Source organism: Peromyscus californicus, unplaced genomic scaffold, assembly GCF_007827085.1.
Source record: "Peromyscus californicus insignis strain IS unplaced genomic scaffold, ASM782708v3 Scaffold_11__1_contigs__length_118956290, whole genome shotgun sequence".
Lineage (NCBI taxonomy): Eukaryota > Metazoa > Chordata > Mammalia > Rodentia > Cricetidae > Peromyscus > Peromyscus californicus.
The window spans coordinates 92,768,878-92,790,887 of record NW_026294402.1 but is presented as its reverse complement, the minus strand read 5'-3'; the positions used below and the strand labels follow the sequence as shown (position 1 = coordinate 92,790,887).

At 47.0% G+C, this 22,010-nt stretch overlaps 1 protein-coding gene across 1 annotated transcript; it reads right to left on the bottom strand.

The window, feature by feature from the left end:
• Window positions 1-654: 654 nt before the first annotated feature.
• On the bottom strand, window positions 655-19,758 carry Rbp2 (retinol binding protein 2). The gene is made up of 4 exons (XM_052729615.1): window positions 19,686-19,758; window positions 12,669-12,847; window positions 2,300-2,401; window positions 655-833 (listed from the first exon to the last, which is right to left on the bottom strand). Exons 1-4 carry the CDS (start codon window positions 19,756-19,758, stop codon window positions 783-785), a joined length of 405 nt encoding a protein of 134 aa, XP_052585575.1. The 3' UTR covers window positions 655-782.
• Between the last annotated feature and the right edge of the window lie 2,252 nt (window positions 19,759-22,010).

Genomic DNA, 22,010 nt, shown 5'->3' with positions numbered 1-22,010 from the left:
TGCCAAGCACTTAGGGTGCATTGACTTGCTTAGTTGTCACCATGACCTAGTATCTTCTCCTCTTCCAGAAGAGAGAGAACAGGTCGGAAAGGGAAGGCGATGTGTCTGTGCTCATTTAGCCATGCAGTCGAGCAGCAGAACTTGAACTCAGACTTCCTAGCACACAGCCTGTAGCATCCCGAGTGGGTGGTGGGGGAGAAGGTGTGAATGGGCAGGTGCTTTGTAACCCACTTCAAGGCACAGGGCTGAAGGGCTGAGAGCTAAGAGCAGCTGAAGTCACAGACCTGCCGAAGCTCTGGGGCAGCTCTGTTCAGTCTGCTCAGGACAGGGTGCAAACCAGATGGCAGATGAATCTTTATATAGACTGTTAATAGAAGGGATGTGTGTCTCTCCAAAGAAATGTCTCCCAGAGGTGTTCATGAATCGGCAGTGTTGTCTAGAAGGCATTTCTAAAACCTCCAACAAACCAAACAGAGGAAAAGAAACAAACAAAATGAAACCCAAGAGCATGGTAAGCCTGGCAGACAGTGCCCCCTCTGCCTGTAGGTGAAATGGACAACTAGGAATAAAGAATGGGAAGGGTTTCCAAGGCTGAGAGACATTTTGTTTCTTTATTTAATAACAGGTTCCAAGGTGGGGGGTGGGGTGGGTCCCTTTACACACTCCAGTTTAAACCCAGGCAGGTGACGTAAGCGGGCTCTGTCAGGAACAGGAGGGTCCCCACGCTGCTTTCCAAAACTGGCAGAGAACTCTGCTTGTGTGCCTGGCTTCCCCCTCGGCCATCACTTCTTTTTGAACACTTGTCGGCACACCTGGTCACCACAGGTCAGCTCCTGAGAACCAGAAAGTGGGCGAGTGACTGACTAGTCCAGATTTCCTCCCGCCCACCTGGCCCTCTTAGTGTCTGGGGCAGGTGGGCGAGGCTGGAATAAAGAGGACATTTAGCTGTTCTGGGCAAAGTGTCCCTCACAGACCCAATCGGCTGCCATGCCCTGCAGGTAGCAGTAATTTGATTTTGACACTCAAATTGAGCTTGAACAACTATAAAAATGAAAAATGCAAAGAAATGACCCTCTTGGGCAGGATTTCTCCTACTCCCATGATTAAAGCAACATTGCCTACTTTATTAAAAGGTGGCAGAGCCGAGAGGAAGGGAAGGGTAGCATGGAGAAGCACTAGGCAGGTGGTGAGCAGGGGCCCAACAACAGGGTAGGAGCTTCAGAAGGGCTCCTCCCCCTGGTCTGCCAGCACAGCTGACAGGGTCCCACTTTTCATGGAGGTAGATAGAACCTCAAGCCTTTGCTGCATCTCGCTGAACCCTGAGGCAGGAGGGTGAGTGAGCATGAGGAAGGCCACCATGCTCACTGCAGCCGACCACGAATCTGTTGTCTTAGCCACAGGTACTGTTGGGGAGGGCCCTACAGTTAAAAAAAAAAAAAATCTATCATCCAAGTCGCAGCAAGCAGGGAGAGCTGCCAGTGGAGAACACTGGGAACGCCTCTCGTATATCAGCCGCTGACAATGCCCCTGAAATAAAGACCTCAGGTGAGGTTAGCTCGGCTCTGAAGAGCGTCTTAGTGACATTCAGGTTGACCTTAGAGCTGGGTACCTGCCTGACTCCATAGGTGAATGAATGAATGAATGAATGAATGAATGAGGATGCATTTGCTGAAGGAGCTATTCATTTAGCAAATGAGTGGCTGGATGTTTGAAAGAATAAAACTTTCCTCACTACTCTGATGTGGGGCCCATAAATTGCTGCAAAGATGAAAGAATGAAAAACAAAGCTGTCTGGGCAGTGACAGTTTATTGAAAGATGTCAGCCATTGTTCCTACTGCTCCGTTCTAGTAACCTCATAGGAGTTGGGATCAGGCCCACCATGCCTTAGGCTCCAAGGCTTAGGGTGAGAGGCCAATGCCCCCACCACACCCTCCACACCCCTCATTCGGTCAGCCTCCCCCCCTCCCCTCCCAGTAACCGACAGGATGCCTGGTCTTGTCTTCCTCCAGGCAGGTTAATTCCGTCCTCACCTTTCTCCCCAGCTGTTCTTTAGCTGGCTCTCTGCATTTCTCCTTGGATCCCAGTTCCCTAACTCAGCATCTTAAACTTTCTTTTTAATTGCGGCCGCTCACAGAAACAGCCATATAGATTTCTTCCTAAAGTCCCCTGAGCCAGAGGGGAATGGCTTTCTGACTACATGACCAGACGCATTTGGCTGGAGCTCAGGGCCGTTTTTCTTGTCAAAGCTCCCGGCCCGGTGAGTGTTGCGGAAGGTGCTGCACAGACCCCAGGACTTACCAGGTACAGCTTGTCCCCCTCCACCCACTGCTTCCAGCCACGGTTCTCCTTCTCCCCTTTCTGCACACACACGAGAGTGTCGCCTTCCCAGGTGATCAGCGTCTGCAACGACAGATTGTCAGGTGAATTACACAGATAGCCTTGGGAAACTGAGCAAGCTTGCGTCTGCAGCTGCAATGCCTGCGATCTCTACCTGGCTCCTGCACGCCCGTGGGACAGAGTCCTGTCTCGGTGACCCCAGGGACCTTCTGGTCTCCATTCCACACACCACACACCCTCCATTCCAGCCAAGCTGGTTTCTCCGGGCCGCCTGCATTCTCTTTTAAGGAATTCTACTCAACCATTTTATTATCTGGTAAAAACAGCATTTCGAGCTAGTGAAGGAAAGATGATAAATTCAACTATTAACAATGTGAAATTTCTGGAAGGGAAAATACCTCAAAGTCAACAGACAAATAACCAACAGGGAAAAAGAGCTGTAGCATATCAGTAAAGACTTGATGTCCTTATATATAAAGGGCCTCTGTAAATCAATAAAAAGATCATTAACCTAACAGTCCACGCCAACCAAACATATGAACCGAGGGCTTACAGGGGAAGCTCCTGTAGTCGATGGCTTTAAACATAACAAGAGATAGCCTACTTCACAAATAACAGGAGAAATGCTGATAAGACTGCTCCTCAGATCCAATTAATCATGTGGTCAAAGATCAAAGATTTAGTAGCACTGAGGGGAGGGTTGCCCACCCTCTCTCAGGGCTGGTGGGAAGAGAAATGCTTTGCAAGGACTGTTTTATATTAACTTTCAAATGTTTTTATATTAGCTTTCAAATGGTTTTATATTAGCTTTCCAAAATACGGAAGTGCACATATTTTTGCTTATGGTTTTGCTTTTATTTACTTATTTACATGATTTCAACAATATCTAATTTATTATTTGAAATTTCCCTATTTCATATGCTTTTAATAGTAAAAATAATAGTAAGACAGGGTCTCACCTCGTCCTGGCTGGCCATGAACTCCCTGTGTAGCTGAGGATGACCTTGAACTCCTGACTTTCCTGCTTCTACCTCCCAAGTTCTGGGATTATCATCTCTGATGAAACTGCATATATTCTTTGACCTAAAATTTCTACCTACCCTGGGAATTTTCCTGCAAGAATCACATTTTGAGCCTTGTCCACTGTAGGTGGAAATAAACGCAGGGAGGCTCCCTAACTGGGGAGCTGCTGCTCACGTGGTTCCGGTTTCTGTCACCTAGAACGAGGAGAGTGGACCTGTTTTTCTTCAGATTTTCTCTGGGTAGTGATGCCAGTGGTATAATAGCAGCAGAACTCATGATGGGCATCCTCTGTTCCAGCCAAGCTGAGCTGGCCAGTTATTGGAGAAGCCAGAGGCCTGCCAGTACCCAGGAGGCTGCAAGCCCTGTGCACACGCTTGCAAGGTATGTGTTCTCTCGACACTCCTGTTTCTCTCTTAATACCAGTCTTGGTGCCCAGATCAGGCCCACTTACTGCTCCTGCTGAGCTGTTTATGCCATCCCCACTGCATCTGTATCCTGGGGAGATGAGCTTGGTACAGCTGGGTTGTTTTTCCCCCCATGTATGCATAAACCACCTGGTGCTTTTCTAAACAAAATTAGGCTAAGGACCTGACACTTTCTTCTACATCTTGTAAACCCTACTGATGATAAATGGACTTGTAGGTTTTTATCTCTTTTCCTTGTGTATTATACAGACCTGCTTTCTACAGGTTGTTAAACCTACCTATTTTTAAAACAATATTTGACCTTGGCCATAATATATACTTTATGTACAGTGTTCTTCCTTTCCATATTTACTCCTCAGTGCATCACAGGATTGCGCGTTACAACAAAGGACTGGAAGCTTCATAAATACTGTCAGTGGGTGGCTGGTTAAATATGATGTGATTCTTCCCTGCTTCACAGCCATAGGAAGAATACAGCCAGAGCCGGTTGTTTAAATGTTTAAAAATGCAACATGATAAGCAGTGTGCATGCGACAAGGGAGCCAGGTGAGGGGTACAAATGTTTCCCTGCACTTAGTCCCTGAGTAGTAATTATCCCTGTGAAGGGACCGAGCTAGGGAGCCATGGTGGGATGGAAATTTCACTGTTGACTGTTTTAAAAAATTGTAACCATCCGTATCTTCACAGTCCCGAAATCTAATCTAAAAATAAAATATTCTGTGCTTTTTTTTTTTTTTAAAGTCTCTTCCTCCTTTAAGACCATCTGAAGCCCCACAGCTCTGAAGGACTTAGAGAAGTTCAAGCCATAGGTCTCCTGGCTCCGCTGGGAGGAAGAAATGTCTGCGAAATGCATCTGTCATTTCTCCTCATTGCCCTGGTCTCCATTGCTTCCCTAGTAGATGAGTAGGGAATCTTGCCTTCTCCTTAGGTAAGGAATGTGTCTTCTCTTCTCCTTCCTCCCATAGTGCCTTGCACCGGAAGTCCCAGTGACTGATAACTGCACAGATGTCTGTCTCCCTTCACAGGCAGTGAGCTCAGGAAAGGAGAGGCTGTGTGGCTGCAAGGACACTCAGCACAGTGGCTGACACTGTGTGGGAGACAGTTTCCCTGAAGCATAGTCTCAAGGGAAGCCCACTCACCTCCTGCCTTAGAGGAGAGCCCACATGCCCATGCAAGGGGCACATGCAGTAGACATTGTCCATTTAATTGTCTGTCTTCTGTATGAGGCCTGAGATCCCTGAGAGCAGGAAGTGGGGGGTGGGGGTCGCTAATTCATCATGTCACCTACCTCACTGACATAGACTTGGCAGGCAGTAGGAGCGCATCAAAATTTTCAGAATGAAGAAAGGAGAAAAATGTTAGTGCAAAGAGGCCTGTCCTAATATTTCACTTTAATAACTCACATTGGGCAGCAAGATTCAAAATTATTATGACCCAAAAGTAAATTGGTTACCAATGAATTGTGGTAACGCTTACAAGCTTGTGGGCTCACTCCTATATGAGACGCAAGAGACAGAAAGAAGAGAACAGTTAGATGAACCAACTCCAAAGTTTAAACATCTTATTAATTAAATTATCTTCCTCCTCTTCCTTCTTCTTAAGTCTCACTATATAGTCCAGGCTGACCTCGAACTAGCCACATTTCCTTGTCTCAACTTTTCAGAGTGTTGGAGTTACAGTTTTTGCTACCATGCCCAGCTTTTAGTTGATGACCTCATCCCTGTGTCTGAAGAGGTTTGAAACACAGACTTGGTTGTTTTGAAAGATCCTGCAGCTGAGGAAGCCATAACCTCTGAGTGAGGAGATGGACATGGAGAGCACTCCAAAAAGGGCAGGTTTGTGTGGAACAGAGGCAGGGGTTGGAACCCCACTGTGACTTTTCCTCTCACACTTCCAAAGTCAGCATCTCTCAAAAAGGTTCTTTAAGTCAAATTAGATACAGGTGGCCACCCAATGTTTAATCTGGGTGAGTCAATAGCTGAACCTATGGAAGACTATCCTATTTCTTTAAAAAAATAATTTTTAAGATTCTAATTATACCATTTCCCCTTCTCTTTCCTCCTTCCAAACCTTCCCATGTAAACTCCACCCCCACCCCACTTCAGATTCATGGTCTCTTTAACTGTTGTTACATATGCATGTGTATGTGTTCTTAAATCCATGAATATAGCCTGTGCAGTCCGTATAATGTTACTTGTATGTTTTTGGGGTTGACTCTTGGATAGCCAGTTGGGGAATTTCTCCTGATTTCAGTGTTCCTTAGTTGCCTGGGCTGGCTTCCATGGTACCAGAAGGTGCAATGTAAGCTTTCAAAGGAGCGAAGCCACCAACAGCCTTACCCCGTTGTGACACCTACAAACCACCACAACAACCATCATGGGATGACAACCCCAAGAGTGCAGTAGTGGTACACACACCTTGGAGGTAACCAACAGCTCTATAGTTGGCTGTAAGGCCCACTCACCAAAGGGAAAATCATGCCTGGTACTGGAAAACAAGCCAACTACACAGGGCTAGTGAAGTTGTGGATCTGGGAAGAGAACCAACATCTTAATTCTTCAGAGGTACAGTCATTTGGAGGTTGTGTCAGATTGTTCAGTACAAATGTGCATGTATGAGAGAGAGAAAGAGGCACAGAGGAGAGAGAAACAGAGAGAACATGATAAAAACACAAGGGGCAAACATTAATAACATGCAACTCTTTTTAAAAATTACTATCGTGTGTATGTAGCTACACAAATTTACATGTACCAAATACATGCAGGTGCCTGTGGAGGCGGAGGGCACCAGATTCCTTGGAGGTGGAGCTACAGGTGGTTATAATCTACCTGATAGAGGTGCTGGGGACTTACAGAGGAGTTAGGGCTCTTCACTGCTGAGCCATCTCTCCTGCACCAACAACCAGTGACACTTAGTGAAGGGTGCAAAGTTGGTCTTCATTCTCTTGCGACTTTTCTATGAATCTGAATCTCTTTCCCCAAGAAGGGAAAGTAACAGCTATAAGTTCCAGGCAAGGATTGGAATCTATTGACCTATGGAGATGCTCCTCCTTGAAACTTTCCTTGGAGAGTTTTTCTCCAACCACCTGCAGACGAGGAGCCCTCCCTCCCCCAAATCATAGGGTGCAATTTGCCTTGTCACTCTCTGCTTTCCCTACCCCCTCACTGGCCCACTCCAATTTCAACTACTTTTTTAAAAAAATGGATATATAATTATCACAAACCATAAAATTCATTCTGCTAATGTCTCCAATTCTATAGAGCTCTATAGAGTGGCAGCAACTTTTTTTCTCTTATATTCCCAAGATTGTGCGGTTGTCATCACTACTGTATCCAGAACAGTTTCATCGCCTTGCATCAGTATTCCATCTACTCGCATTCAGTATTGCTTCTTTTGCCCTCTAGCCTTAGCCTTGTGCATTTACCTGTCATAGTTCTTCATATAACACATAGTCTTTGGTGTGTAGCTTCTGTGGCTTAGCATGTTTTCCGGGTTCATTCACACTATACCAGGAATCAGTATGTCATTCTTTCTGATGGCTGTGTAATACTCGATTCCATTATATGGATATCAATTACTTCTTGTTTATTGGTGTATGTACAAACAATGTTAGTTTGGTTGTATGTGTCTGCCAGTGTGTGTGTGTGTGTGTGTGTGTGTGTGTGTGTGTGTGTGTGTGTGTTTGCGTGTAGGCTACAGACAAATGTTGGCTGTCTTTCACAATTGCTCCCCGCCTTACTTTTTGAGACAGGCTCCCTCACTAAATATGGGGCTCACTGATTTGACTGGACTGCCTGGCCAGCAAGCCTCAGAGATCCTTTGGTCTCTACCTCCCAGAACTGGGGTAACAGATGCATGCTGCTGTGCCTGGCTTTTTTAAACATGGTTCTGGGGTTGCAAACTCAACTCCAGAACTCATGTTTATACAGCAAGAACTTTGTTGGCTGGGTATCTCCCAAGCCCTTCAATTTTCTCTATATTTCACATGCAAATATATGTTTATCTTTTAAGCTTTGAAGACTTAACCTAAGACATTGTGCATGCTAGGGGAGTGTTGTACCAGCTAGCCACACCTCCGTCCCTGCTGTTGTTTATTTGAGAAGGGACTTTTAGCCTTCTTATAAACAAGTCGGGGTAAGAAGCGGGGAATAGATATGGTGCTCAGAGGAGAAAGGGAGGGTCTCTTAGCCCCTTGGAATCAGCCCTATCTTTGCTGCGTTTTTTTTTTTTTTTTTTTTTTTGGTTTTTCGAGACAGGGTTTCCCTGTGTAGCTTTGCGCCTTTCCTGGAACTCACTTGGTAGCCCAGGCTGGCCTCGAACTCACAGAGATCCGCCTGGCTCTGCCTCCCGAGTGCTGGGATTAAAGGCGTGCGCCACCACCGCCCGGCTTTGCTGCATTTTTACACTTCTGCTTCTGCTCTGGGCTGGCACAGAGCTGGCGCCCTCAGGGCTCCTGCTATAACCACTCCTTTCTCTAACGAACATCACGTTTTCTTGAAGGTTCTGAGTATGATCGGAAAGTTGAGAAGTGGAGCCCTAGGGAATGAGAGTGTGCCAAATGAGATTTACAGCACACAAAACAAACGCACCTGCACACCTGTGCAACACATGTGCACACACAGTGAGTGTACTGAGAGAGGGGGGGGGAGATAGAGACTCATGCACTGCCTGGCATCCTCTTGGAGCCTAAGTGTCCTATTCCAGTTATGGGCGGTAAATGGCCCTGAGGGCACCTCTTCTGAGCTGTAGTTCTCATGGGAATAGATCTTTGTCCAGTTTCTAGCCGAATATATCTCATCCCACCAGCTTTGTGTGTGTGTGTGTGTGTGTGTGTGTGTGTGTGTGAGAGAGAGAGAGAGAGAGAGAGAGAGAGAGAGAGAGAGAGAGAGACAGAGAGACAGAGAGACAGAGAGAGAGACAGAGAGACAGAGACAGAGACAGACAGAGAGAAACAGAGAGACACAGAGAGAGACACAGAGAGAAACAGAGAGAGAGAGACAGAGAGAGACAGAGAGAGAGAGAGAGAGAGAGAGAGAGAGAGAGAGAGAGAGAGAGCACTATCCCTGGCTTTTTGCTACAGGCAAAGAAGAGAGAAGCCGTAGAAAAGAGACTAGTTTCTCCCTTCAGGGCAAAGTGATGATCTGGATGAGAGGAAGGAGAATGGGAAGTGAAGATGTCAGAAGTCAGGGGTGGTGACAGGTGGAATTCTTTCAGAATCAGGACAGCCCAGAAGGGTGTGACTTATTTCAGAAAGAAGAAATTTCCTGTCATCGCAGGTGATAAAAACAAGTCGGAGAGGAGCAGCTTGCCTCTCAAGAATCCACGCCTCACACCGAAGGAGCAGGGGAAGGAATCATTGTGAGCCGATTAGGCTGTAACAATGGAGAGATGCAGAGCTTCGGAGACACATTTTCCCTTAAGTTCTGGTGTCTGACGAATTGGCTTTTTGGCCAAGCTTTGGAAAGGGCTTGTGGCTCTATCATCCCACAGACCCACAGGGAAGGGTGCTAAACCGGGGCTTGCTTTTGTCAGGACAGCTCTGATGGAAGAGCTCCAAAATGCTTTTTACCCCTGTCATTTTTCAGCAAGAATCACTGAATCTAATTTTCCTTGATAGATGAGATTATGAGTGCCAGGTCACCTTGACTGGGAGTTGTGACCTGCTTTCCATGAGTCACCACTGTAGAATAACAGCGTTTCCTCCTGAGGCAGGAAAAAGGACTCACTACTCCTTGGGACACTGGGAAAGTGTCAAGCATTATTAAAGTAGGTTTAAATCACTACTAGTTACCGATAGGTTCTTATGGTAAGCGCCCCTTCTGGTGTTTTCTTGAGAGTAAGATGTTGGGGCATGAGCTAAGTGGATTCCCTAATTAGCAGTTGTTGGACTCTCCCTCGCTGCCCTCACTCCTTTGGGCATAAGCTCTGTCAGTCCAGCCGGACTGCCCTTAGGATGGCATTAGCCATCTTGAAGACGCCGTGAATGCCTTGAGAAGGCTCCTTGATGATCACAGTGAATTGCTCTGGCTTCTGAAGGCTTGGCTCTAGCCAGGGTTGCTGGAAACAGTTTGTACCAGACTTTGTGCTACCCCAGGCCTTGATGACCGCTAACCGGATCTGCCACTTCTTCCACCTTCCCTGGCGGCCTTGAAGAGGAAGCGCTGTGACTGGGCTAAAGAGGCAAGACTGTGACTGGTCCTGGCACCACTTTCTCTGACTCTCTAAGCAGGCTCCTCAGAGAGCTGATACTTAAGAAAGATAAAAAGCTAGACAGAGCCACAGAAGAGAAACCGCCACACAGGTTACTAGGTTTCCAGAGAGCTGTCACATGTTTAGAGCCAAGGATCTCAGACACGCAGGCTAAGAGCTCTAGCAGTGGTCAGTGGTAAGGGTTAAGTCATCTTACTTGTAACCTACAGAAGAGCTTTAACACCTGTTGGCTAAGGGTCCCCATTCCTGAGACCGGCGTAGGGTCAATGACGTTAAAGGGTACCACCTCCTGCTACCCCCACCTGCCTATTGCTGCCACATGCTACAGCCAAACAATAGGGGAAATAAAAGTGACTAGGGAACAGCATTTGAAGAGCTTTTCTCCTTTGCACTCCATGGTCTCTCTCTTAGTAGAGCTGAAAGATCCCAGCTAGCTGTGGTGATGTATCATGTCCCCCAATGTTGTGAACCCTAATAAAGTTTAACTGAGGAGTGGAGGAAAAAGCCAGTCACTATATTAAACATAGAAGTCAGGCAATGGTAGCACATGCCTTTATTCTTAGCATTCAGGAGGCAGACATCCATCTGGATCTCTGTGAGTTCAAGGCCACACCGGGGAACAGAGCCAGGCATTGTAACACAGGCCTTTAATCCCAGCATTAACCATAGAGGTCTGGAGGTCTGTGTGGACAGACAGGAAGTGATGTAACTGGGCGGAGAGAGGAAATGAGTTGGCAGAACAGAAAGGTATATAGGCATGGGTATATAGGAAGTAGGTCTCTTTGGAAGCTGCAGAGTTGGTGAGGTGAGGTTAGCTGTGGCCTTTCCTATTCCTCTGATTGCTCAGGTTTTAACCCTGATATCTAGCTCTGGGTTTTTTTTTTTTATTTAATAAGACCTTTTAAAATTCGTGTTACAGCTAGCCAATTACTAATACTCCCAGCCCAGGAGAGGAACCAGAACTTGTGACACTTGCTTTGGGAGAGATCTGAGACTTCAGAAGAGCTCCTGGAAGAACAAGGCAGTGGTTTGCCTGGGAAAAGGGGGCTGTGGTGAATGGTCAGAGAAGGGTGGAGGATCCTGCATCACTGTGTCATCCCAAGGGGCTGGACCTTTGCTGGGGATGAGGGCTCATTTACTCGAGACAGCGTATTCAGCTCAGTGTTTCTTTGGTTAGGAGCCTGGCAAAACCAAGTTGGCACAGAGAGCGCTGTGAATATCCAAACTGGCAGCCTTGTATAAACTACACGGGCATGGACAGTACAAGTCGATGGCCACTGGGACAAGTGGCAACCCAGTAGCCCTTCCAGGTCTTCTGTACCATCTTCAGGACTATGATGCTACGGTTCGGGCAGTCTTTAAATTGGACTGAGATCGAATCTCTCCTTCCTGTTTGGAGGGCACTGGCCAGGTGTAATGGTTTGGACAACAAAAGACTGGAACACAGTGTGAGGAGCAGGCCCCTGGGCAGGGACACACAGCGATGTAGGGGAGCTACTGTTGCCCATACTTCTCTCTCCCCACATTTCCTTGCCACTTAGCGGCCTCTGCTATGTTTATGAACAGCTGCTCTGGGTAAGGGCCAACCCTTTCTTGGAGCTGAGGTCTCAGGCTTGGAGATGATAACACCTCACCTTCTATTGAGAGCTGTTTCCCGTGTGCTTCCAGGGTTGCTCAGTGCAAGTACAGTAGCCCCCCCTCATCAGTGAGGTCTGTGTCCCAAGAGCCTCAGTGTGACCTCAGGTAGACTTGAACCCTATATACCCTATATATTCTATGGAACTAACATGGCTACCGAGTGACTGGTGGGTGGGTAATGTACAAAGGGTAGATAGGCTGGACAAAGAAATGACTAACATCCTGGGCAGGATGGAGCCGGTGAGAGAGACTGCACGGTGCTGCTCATGGGACGTAATTTGAAACTTGGAATTGTTTGTTTCTGCAATTTCCCATTCACTATTTTTGGACTGCAGTTGGCCATGGGTAATGGAAACTGTGGGAAGTGAGAACTTGGCTAATGAGGGATTACTGCAGTTCAAATCCTGGAAGTACAGTCTTTGACTCAGGCGGGGCTTCCTAGAGTACGTCCCAGGAGTTAAGTCTCTGCTAGGACAGAAGCCACAGCATGTCACTGAAACTGGGTAACCCACTTGACTGAGTCGAATTATGATTTTCTAAAAAGGAATTTGGCCAATTGGATCATTTTAAAGTGAGACGTTACATGTAAAAAAACCCCAAATTCTCCGTAATTCCTTACAAAAACAAAACAACAGGAAGGCGGGTACCGTGAAACCTCATCCTTTCTTGGGCTGGGCAGGCTAGAGCTGAGCATGGATGCTCTTTACACCTAGGTAAACTGCTTGGCTGAGCTCCATGGTTATCCATCTTAGGACACTCCTTGTTGCCCTCTTTCCCCTGCCTGCTCAGCCGTGTAGTCTAGAGGACGGGGCTCTGCCTTAATTTCTCACATGATCTAAAGCCTTTCCTCTCTCCTTTCCCTGCCTCTCTTTACTCAGCCTTCACCGATTACTCATTGCCAACAACAGGAAGTCCATTCTGGTCCTGCTTACTGGAGCCTTCCTGGGGCTGTTTCTGTCACCTCGTCACTGTGAAGCCAGAGAGCCATCTCCTGCGTGAACAGCCCCCATGGAAACCCTCCCACTCAGGAGTACCTTGACGTGCCGGCCATCTAGGCCCTTTGTGTGTTCGTCAAACTCCACCCCGACAGTAAAATCCAGGTCGTAGTTTCTGAACGTGCTGTTGGTTTTCGTCTTGAAGTTATCACCATCTTGAGTGATGATCTTCGTCTGAGTCAGACGTACTGCGATCTTGCGGGTGGCAAAATCAATATCTGTTGGCAGAGGGAGTAGCGGAGGTTATGATGTGTGCAGCCAGGCTCATTCATTTCTTTAACAAGGCAAAGTGCTCAGGACCAGAGACTCAGGCTGGGGACACACCACATTTCTTTGCTGAAGTGAGAAGCAAAGGTTTATCATGGGCTTGATTTTTCTGGCCTCCCTAGTTTGGCCCCATGTCCCCCCTACCAGAACCAGCCCTAAGGCTAGGCTCATAGTAGATGCTCAGATAACGTGGGTTTGTTAATGGAGGAGCATGGTCCAGAGCAGTGGTATTAAAGCCAGGACCCCGGACTACCATTGGCAGCAGCATCAGAACCTAGAAACCTGTGGAAATCTGTTTCCACTCACTTGGTGCATACCACAGTTTAGCACCACCGGGACCAAAGAGTGAGGGGGAGGGGCAGGTTGGTCCCTATTTCTCAGCTATGTGACCTTACAGAAGTCACTTTTCCTTCCCGAACCTCAGTTTTCTCCTGACAAAATGAGGAGAGAAGGCTCATGTCATGTGGTTATTGTGGTGAGGACTCAGTGAACTCTATGGTGAAAGGCTGTTCATGGTCCCCAAGAGCTTGCATGTATTTATTCCCTGCACACAGGCCTCCATTGTTGTCCTTGTCTGTTTGGGTCACATAGGGACTGGATCAGCTTAGCCCAGAGCAAAAGTTTCAGACCATATTTCTGTATCCCTGTAGCTACCGGATCCACACTTCACTCTGTAGATGTGGCTATCATGGGGCCCTTTATCCAGCCGAATGGGAGACCTCCCAGGCTGCATCAGCTTCTTCTCTCTAGTTTGCCTGGTCAGTGGCTTTTGCTCAAATCCTCCATGCTGAAGTCTCTGTTGTGTTAACCAGAGCTCCTGCAGCCATCATCAGGAGGCAGGAAAAGGACGCTGTTAAACAAATGAAACGAAGGGGAACATTCCAGGCCAACTGCTATGGAAGAATGGGAAATTGTGGGGGAATTTAGAACAGATTGTTCTTTAGCAAGCAAATCTATATTCGCTCTGTGGAAGTAGAAATCACCGCCCGGAGGATTGAAGTGGTGGGCTCAGCACCATCCAGCTCCGTGGTGCCCCTACAAAGGCAACCCGTTGTATCATTCATAGCTAAGGCTCCCTAGCAAAAATTATGGCTTGTCCTAGGCTGCCTAAAAAAGTGGATCCCAGTGAAATGACCAGTTGCGGAGAGAGCCAGCGTGTCCTGGAAACAGCACCCTAGTCAATCTTTCTGACTAGGGCCGGGAGAACGTTATTAGGGGCTCTATGTAAATGGAAGCAAACACTGCTTCGCCTCCAGAATGAAAAATGGCTTGGCCTCTTGGCCACCCTTTAGCATTTGCACAAGCCAGTTAATCATGTCATCTCTGCTCCACCCCGGGGACGGGAGCCAAATCCTCTGCTGGTGGATTTCCTGTTAGAGATTTCTAATCAAAAGGGTTTAACTGTAGCTATAGAGCACACACTTGTGTGCATGTGCACGCATACGTGTACACACACACACACACACACACACACACAAAGTACACAACCACTTCCTCTTTGAACTTTGCAGAGGAAACTATTTTCCTGATATGATATTTTAACACTAGGGTTATCAGGTTTGTTTTATCTGCTTTTCGGTATTAAAGGTACCTCTGAGCCTGATTTATAGCGAGGCGAAGTGCCTTGCTATCGCAGAAGGAAAGGTCCAAAGACAAGCTATTTCTGAATAATATACGTGGCTTATGGCTGCTGCTGCTGCTGCTGCGGAAAAACAAATGGACAACAGCAAAGTGACTTTATTAAGCATACTTTTCATAACTGCATTTTGAACAATGCGAGCCATAAAGCTGAAATATGAGCATGCTACTCAACATTAAAATGCTTTGTAATGTGCTTGCGAAGAAAGCTAGAGTTGCAAGCTAAAAGGGCAGGTGCTCTTTGTAAATTAAAGAGCGGAGATGCGCAGGGATCCATCACCGAAATCTGAGAACAGTTCAAAGTGCAGCTTCAATGGGCTTTGAACCTGGCCTCCTTAACTCTCAAATCATCGACACTTCCAGGCAATAGGGAGAAGTCGAGTGGAAGAGCAATTTTCTCTTTTTTTCCATACCATTTCCTCCTCCAGAGGATCCATTTAGAAGGGGATTAGACTGGTCCCCGCCTCTCTTCCTTCACTCCTTCCTGGCTATCGCAGGCAGGTTGGTGACCCTGGGCTACTTGGCTCATACTCTGCACTCTGCACCCTTAGTCTAATGTTCTCCGCTGCGGTGGGGTCAGGGTAGAAGTGCTACCAGCACATGGAAGAGGGACCAGAGGAGGGGCAAGCACCTATCATTGCCATCTGGCCTTTGCCTCTTGGCACATTTTCCTTTGAAAGTCCAACTAGGTACCACGTGGTGCAATTAAGACTCTGATGAATTGAATAGCTTGGTTGGCTTGCCAATGCCAGCAGAAATCCAGAGTTTTGTACAATAACTTCATTCCCAGGCCATCAGACATGGGTTGATTGTCAGTTCAGAGATCCTGAGTGACCCTCTTAGTGCTTCTGAAGGTGCTGTCGCTCTACTTTGGATATCTCCACCATCTAGCAATCTCTGCTCAGAATGAAGTCCTTCCCACCTCTTGACACCCTCCTGTCCAGAGCAGCTCTTCAGGAAGGACTGACTAGCATGTTGCTAGAAGAGCTAGATTGGGTTCCTGTCTGGGCCCTGCCACCTCCTAGTCACATGTGTCCCTAGGCATGTCTCCTTCTCAGATTCTTTATCTTATCAAATGGAAAATAGCCCTGCTGTCCTCAGACCTGACTACACTCCAAGCTCTAGCTCTTACCGCAGCATGTCCATGGCCATGCCCTACTTGGCTGTGTAGTGAGTGTATGAGGCCAAAACAGGAAAAACAGAATTCTTGGTCTAACCTCTGCCTATCTTTACCACCTCAGCCTCCTTGCTTATCTTCCATCTGTCTGTACTCTCCCACACCCCAGCCTTCCTGTGGTGTACCTTCCTGGACATGCACACATCTTTTGCACTCACTGTCCCTCGCTTTGGGGACACATCTCCTCTTCAGCTCCTGGCTTTGAGCACTGTCTCTCCCGACCGTCGGTCACTCTTCATGCATCCTTCTCTTGTTGTCTTTAAAATGCTTTCCTTAACTAAAATCATCTTGCATGGTGTTCTGGTGTTTTCTCTCTGCACCCCTCCCCTCCTCCCAGCAGCCAGGAAGTCATCTCTGAGAGTGTGGGGACAGTCTTCTTATTCACCACTCCATCACCACTGACCACAATACTCCCTCAAGAGCAGAGCCGCTTGGGTTCTGCTGCAGATGAAGCACCCTCTGCTTCCATGAGCAGCTGCTGACGCTTCCTTGGGGTGAGTCTCTACCTTGGGCAGAGTTAATGGGCTCTGCTCCTGTCTCCTTCACATGATCAGAAGCTTCTTTCTACGGCTTTGCCTGCCCCTCCTTTAGAAATGGAGACATTTCTCCAACTCCTCATTTTCTGGCTCAAAGGAGGATGGTAGGACATGACAGTCCTTGGGTGATAGATAGGACCTTCCTTCAAGCTGCTTTCTTCACGGTCAGAAAAAGTCTACCAAAGTCTTAAAGTGCCCAAGGCAGGAGAGGAGGCACCACTGAATCATCCTGGACACTCACCCTTGCGCTCTTAATGACTTTGATAATCTCAGGCAGACTCCAAGGTTGCTGTGACACGTCATTCTGCTGAGGCCGGTATGTGAGTCACATGTGGAGATGAGCATATCGAGGGAGCCACCGGGCTATTGACAAAGCCCATGTGCTGCTCCCTCCCTTCTACACAAAGAACAGAGAAAGCCAGTGCCCTCCCTCACTGATGGACAGAGCTAAAGTCCAGGAAAGTGATGGTTCTTCCACAAAGAACAGTGTCACACCTGATGGTGTTTACACATCCGGGGATTTGCAAAGATCTCTGCAATGCTCATCCCAAATGCCAGGTGCACGAAAGGGCACAGAAGGCAAGCTTCATTGATTTCCCAAGCTTGGGAAAACAACGTTGCCTTTCAGTTGGGTGTGGCAGAAATCAAACAAATCTGTGGTGAGGCTTTTGACAGGTGAGAATGACTGGGGAGCCGCTCCTCATCTGCTTTCAGCTCAGTCCCTTGACATTAATCTCTGTCAGCCCTGCCCAGCCCATGGGTAGGTGAAGGAAACCAGGTGCCCTGTCTCAGAGGTGGGAAAATGACTCTGGCTGAGGTGTTTCTGTGCAGGGCATTTGTGGCGTCAAGGTGGGGCCAGTCTTTAGGACCCTGAGACAGAATGCCATCAGCAGCTGGGCAAAGCAAGCACAAGGACACCCACATTCTGTGTTTAGCTAGAGCTATCACCTGTGGCCGCCATTTCAATCCTCAAAGTGCCAGCTGCCCTTCTACAAAGAGTTGACTCAGTCTGCTCATCAGTTAAATTGCACATTTTTTTTTTTTTTACTGAAACCCAAAGAGACAAGCAACTGACACTAAGGATTAGAAAAGTCAGTCTAGAAGTATCTCAACAGCACACTCATAACCTGTAAGCCTCTCATTCCCATTGAGCTGTAAGCTCGTACAAGAGTCAAAAGAAAGCCAGATGTAGATAGGAGATTTCTTTCAAAGAGTTAAGGGTATATCCTGAACATCCCTCTCGAGGGAAAAGAATAGAGGATGGTAATGTTTGCCTTCTATCTTCGAATTGAGGAGTGGGACTTTAAGGATCTACCCAAGGGGCTATATACTAAACTTGAACTGGATTTTATCCCTAAAATCAACTAGGAATTGTTTTTGTGCAGTGTTATCACTATGTGTATGTGCATACATGGTGTGTGCATGGGTTGGGGACATACATGTGCCATGGCATGTGTGTGGAGGCCAGAAGAAAACTTCTGAGAGTTGGTTCTTTCCTTCCATTGTGGATTCCAGAGATTAAACCAGGTCCTCAGGCTTATGCACCAAGGGTTTTTACTCACTAGACCATCTTGCTGGCCCTGGGACTCCTACCATTTAATCAAATGCAGCAAAAGGCACATTGCTTTCTGATAACAATCTATGTGCCTGGCTTATCTAGCACACTTATGAAACTAAGGTGCTTCCAAACAGTCCATGTGATAAGACTTTCAGTTGTCCAAACCATGGCTGCACCTAGCAACATCTAGGGAAGCCACAATATGAGTGTCATCATTTCTATTTGGCAGATGGGGAAACTGATGTCACAAAAGGTCAAAAACCTGATTCCTCATCACAGAGTAAGTCCTGGGGGGAGCTTAGGCTGTACACACTCTGGGCTTTCCTACCTCATCTATGTGATAACGTTCAAAATTATGGTTCTGAACCTTGCTCTAATCAGTTACATATGTGGGCTCAGAACCCCATTTCCACTGGCCACTTATGTTGCCAAACAGAAGTGTGACAGGACTATTCCCTTTTTGCCTACACCATTCTACACTCAATTCCAAATAAATTCAGTGTCCTAACCCTAGTGAGTGAGCTTGAGTTTTCCTGCCTGGCCCACAGTCAGGACAAATCTCTCTCACCTGCCAGTCCCACAGCCGCTCAGACCCGACCAAGTAAACACAGAGACTTATATTGGTTACAAACTGTATGGCCATGGCAGGCTTCTTGCTAACTTTTCTTACAGCTTAAATTAATCCATTTCTATAAATCTATACCTTGCCACGTGACTCGTGGCTTACCGGCATCTTCACATGCTGTTTGTCATCATGGCGGCTGGCAGTGTCTCTCTGACTCAGCCTTCCACTTCCCAGCTTTATTCTCCTCCTTGTCCCGCCTATACTTCCTGCCTGGCCACTGGCCAATCAGTGATTTATTTATTGACCAATCAGCAACACACTTGACATACAGACCATCCCACAGCAGAGCTCCAGTAAGAGGATTTTTTGCCTATCTTTCTTTAAATGCTGAGGAAAACCCCCAAATTTCCGTTCTTAGAGATATGTCTTACCACCATATCCAAATTACTGGGGCTCTGAGGCCATGTGTAGCCATTTCTCTCATCCTTGTGTGGCTCCCTCACACACAGGGATGCAACTCCATATGTGGAGAATTTCAGGCTAGAAAAGGTGATAGGGATGCTGTCATGGGGACGAAGTCAGCTCACAGCCAAGCTCCTTGCCCAGGGCCCGGTTGCTGCCATCATTTGGAGGTCCTCTGTGGAGACTCACTCCATCTCCTTCCAAGTACAGCTCAGAGGTGTCCAGGACCACATGTTTCTGCCAACACAGAGACCTACAGACCTACCCTGTCACTAACTCGGGACATAGACAGATTAGTAGCCGTTGGCCTGGAGCCCAGTGTAGAACTGGGATAAGCAGTGGGTGGTTTGAACCATATGGCAGAAGCCTCCTTCAGTCTTCTGTGAGCCTGAATGTCTCTAGGCAAAGAAATTGGCTCGCTGGTCCTTTAGATCTTTTTCTATGACGAGGTTGAGGAAAAACTCCAACAGGAATCATTAGTGATAATGTCTGATTCAAATGGTTATCTATGAGATGGTGATGGCAAAGCAGGAGAGTGATTGTGGTGTCCTCTAGGGCAGACTATACCGGTCATGGTGAATGTGTGTGTACTTAAACACATGTGTATGTACCCTCTATTGTGTGTTTTCTGTAAGCCAGGCACTGTGCTAAGGACACTCTAACCCCACCACATTTATTATTTCCAGGTAGGGAAACAACCTCCGAGAGTGCATGTGTCTCAGTTGACTTTGCACTGTTATGACTGAGGAGAGAGGATTTGCACAAAGCTCTGGTGAGTCCCACGCTGGCACCTCCTGGAGGACCAGTCTGCTGTGCTCCTGTCCCTTCCCTCCCCATCCCCTTTCTCTCTTACCTAGGGCCTTCATATAGCCTTCGAAGTTCTCATTGCTCTCCATTTCCCAGGTTCCACTCTGGTCCTTCGTCATGGTGGCAGCCTCTGGTTTGGTGTAGGCGTCCGGTGACCGTGAAAGAACAGGCTGTGGGGAGGCCGTGTTAAACTGAACTGCTTTTATAGCTTAGCGGGCCGCGTGTATGAAGATAATGGAGTCAAAGGTCATAAGCCCGACTCAAAGGAATTGTCTTTGCCTTTGCAGAGTTCAGCAGGTCTGTGGGCAATCCAGGCACAAAGTCCTGCTGCTGCCAAGTGTGCACGCCCCAATGACCTCCACGACACACTGCCTCGGAGCAACTCATTTTGGGCTGGAGGCCTCCCACAGAGACTCTGGCCCCACATGGAACATTCTCTCCAGTTCCTGAGGGAAGCAAACACCCAGTGTCTGCCCCACAGGTTCCACAGCTCCACGGTACACCAGCGCCAGGCCCACCCACCACATAACCAGCGCTTCTGCCTAAGCTGGTGGAGCTGAGATGGTGGCTCTCACATCCGTGGAATTGTACTCCACACCAGGCAGCCCTTGAACTTCATTTTATCTTAGTTTACAAACGATCTGAGGGTTGTGTTTAACAACCCTCCCTCCACAAGTAAGCAAGGCTCAAGGAGGTTAAATGACAAGCCTAATAGCAAGTGACTTGTAAAAGACAGAGCCTAGAGAATGAGCTGGGTCATCAGAATGAGACAGAAGGGACCATTGGGGATTCATCATTTGAGGCCCAGCCAGAGCTTACAGTGCATGTGGTAGTGGTGGGGATTCCTGTCCCACACTCAGATTTAAGCACTCCAACACAGTCATTCCCTGGCCCGCCCCTCCTACCCCCTTTATTTCCCCCTCTCCAATCACCCCCCATCCCTCCCCCATCAAACTCCACAGGTCTTGCATGCAAGAATGTAAGGAAAGCTGGCCTGGTAGGGGGAAGGGCAGGAGACAAGAAGGGCTGTTAATTGGGATGAACTGGAAGTCTGGGTGTTGATGGGCATAGGGAAAGGAGGTGTTGGTGCTGATGCAAGACAGGAAATCCAAACTCTTAAGGGCTGTTGCTTCAGTGAAGATGTTCACTAGTCAAAACACACTGAGACAACAAGGAAGTCTGTGTCTTTTGCTTGGAGTCTGTAAAGGTTGAAAGGAGTTCTCGACTTTGGCCTGGGTTTAGACTTTGAATTTTTTACTTCTGGGCTAACCAAAGGGACTCAGTAAATGTAAAACTACCTGGAAGGATACATTTCAAAGCAGGCTGGAAAGAGATCTCTGTGGTAAACACAAGTCAAAATAGGTTCAAAACTGGAAAACATTGTGAAGCTTATTACCAAGAGCAAGCATCCCCAGAAGTCCTCGGGTCTCCAGGAGTTTCAGATACCAATTAGAAAGTAAATTTAAAATCAACATGTAAATTTATGGAAATGGAAAATTTCCAAAATCAAATTTTGGAAAGAAATTATGGAAATCACTCCAAAACTTAAAAAGGCATAAAATGATATTTTAAAAAATAAAATTGCTACCAGGTATAGTGGCACATGCCTTTAATCCCAGCACTCAGGAGGCAGAGGCAAGTGGATATCTGTGAGCTCTAAGCTGGTCTACGTAGCAAGTCTAGGTTAGCCAGAACTACACAGTAAGATTCTACCTCAAAAATATTGTTAGTATTTTAGAAATTAAAAATATACTTGGTAGGGGCTGTACATACATACACTCAGGCACATACATTCATATAAAATATATAAAGAGATATTTAAACCATATAGTTGCTAAAAAGACAATAGATAGTCTGAACAGTTTATTAAATACAATTAAAGAGAGTATCTATAAAATGGAAGATTCAAAAACTTTACTCAGAGAGTACATATGCTGTTTAGTTTTTTATCAGCTTGACACAGCCCTAGACAGGAACCTCAAATGAGAAATTGCCTCCAGCTGACTATCCTGTGGGCAAATCTCTGGGGCGTTTTCCTGATAAATTATTGATGTGGGAGGATCCAGTCTGCTGTAGGTGGTGCCACCTATGGCCAGATGGTCCTGAGTTAGAGACTGAGTAGGTCATGGAGAGCAAGGCAGTAAACAGTGTTCCTCCATGTTTTCTGCTTTGGTTCCTGCCTGGAGTTTTGCCCTGACTTCCCTCATTGATGGGCTGGGGTAGGGATGTGTAGGCCAAATCAATCTCAAGTTACTTTTGGTCTGTTTTGTCACAGCAATAGAAAGCAAAGACAGTATTAACATAGAAGGTACTGTGGTAAAAACTCAGGAAAAAAACAAATTCAAAATCCTTTAAGCAGATAAAAACAACG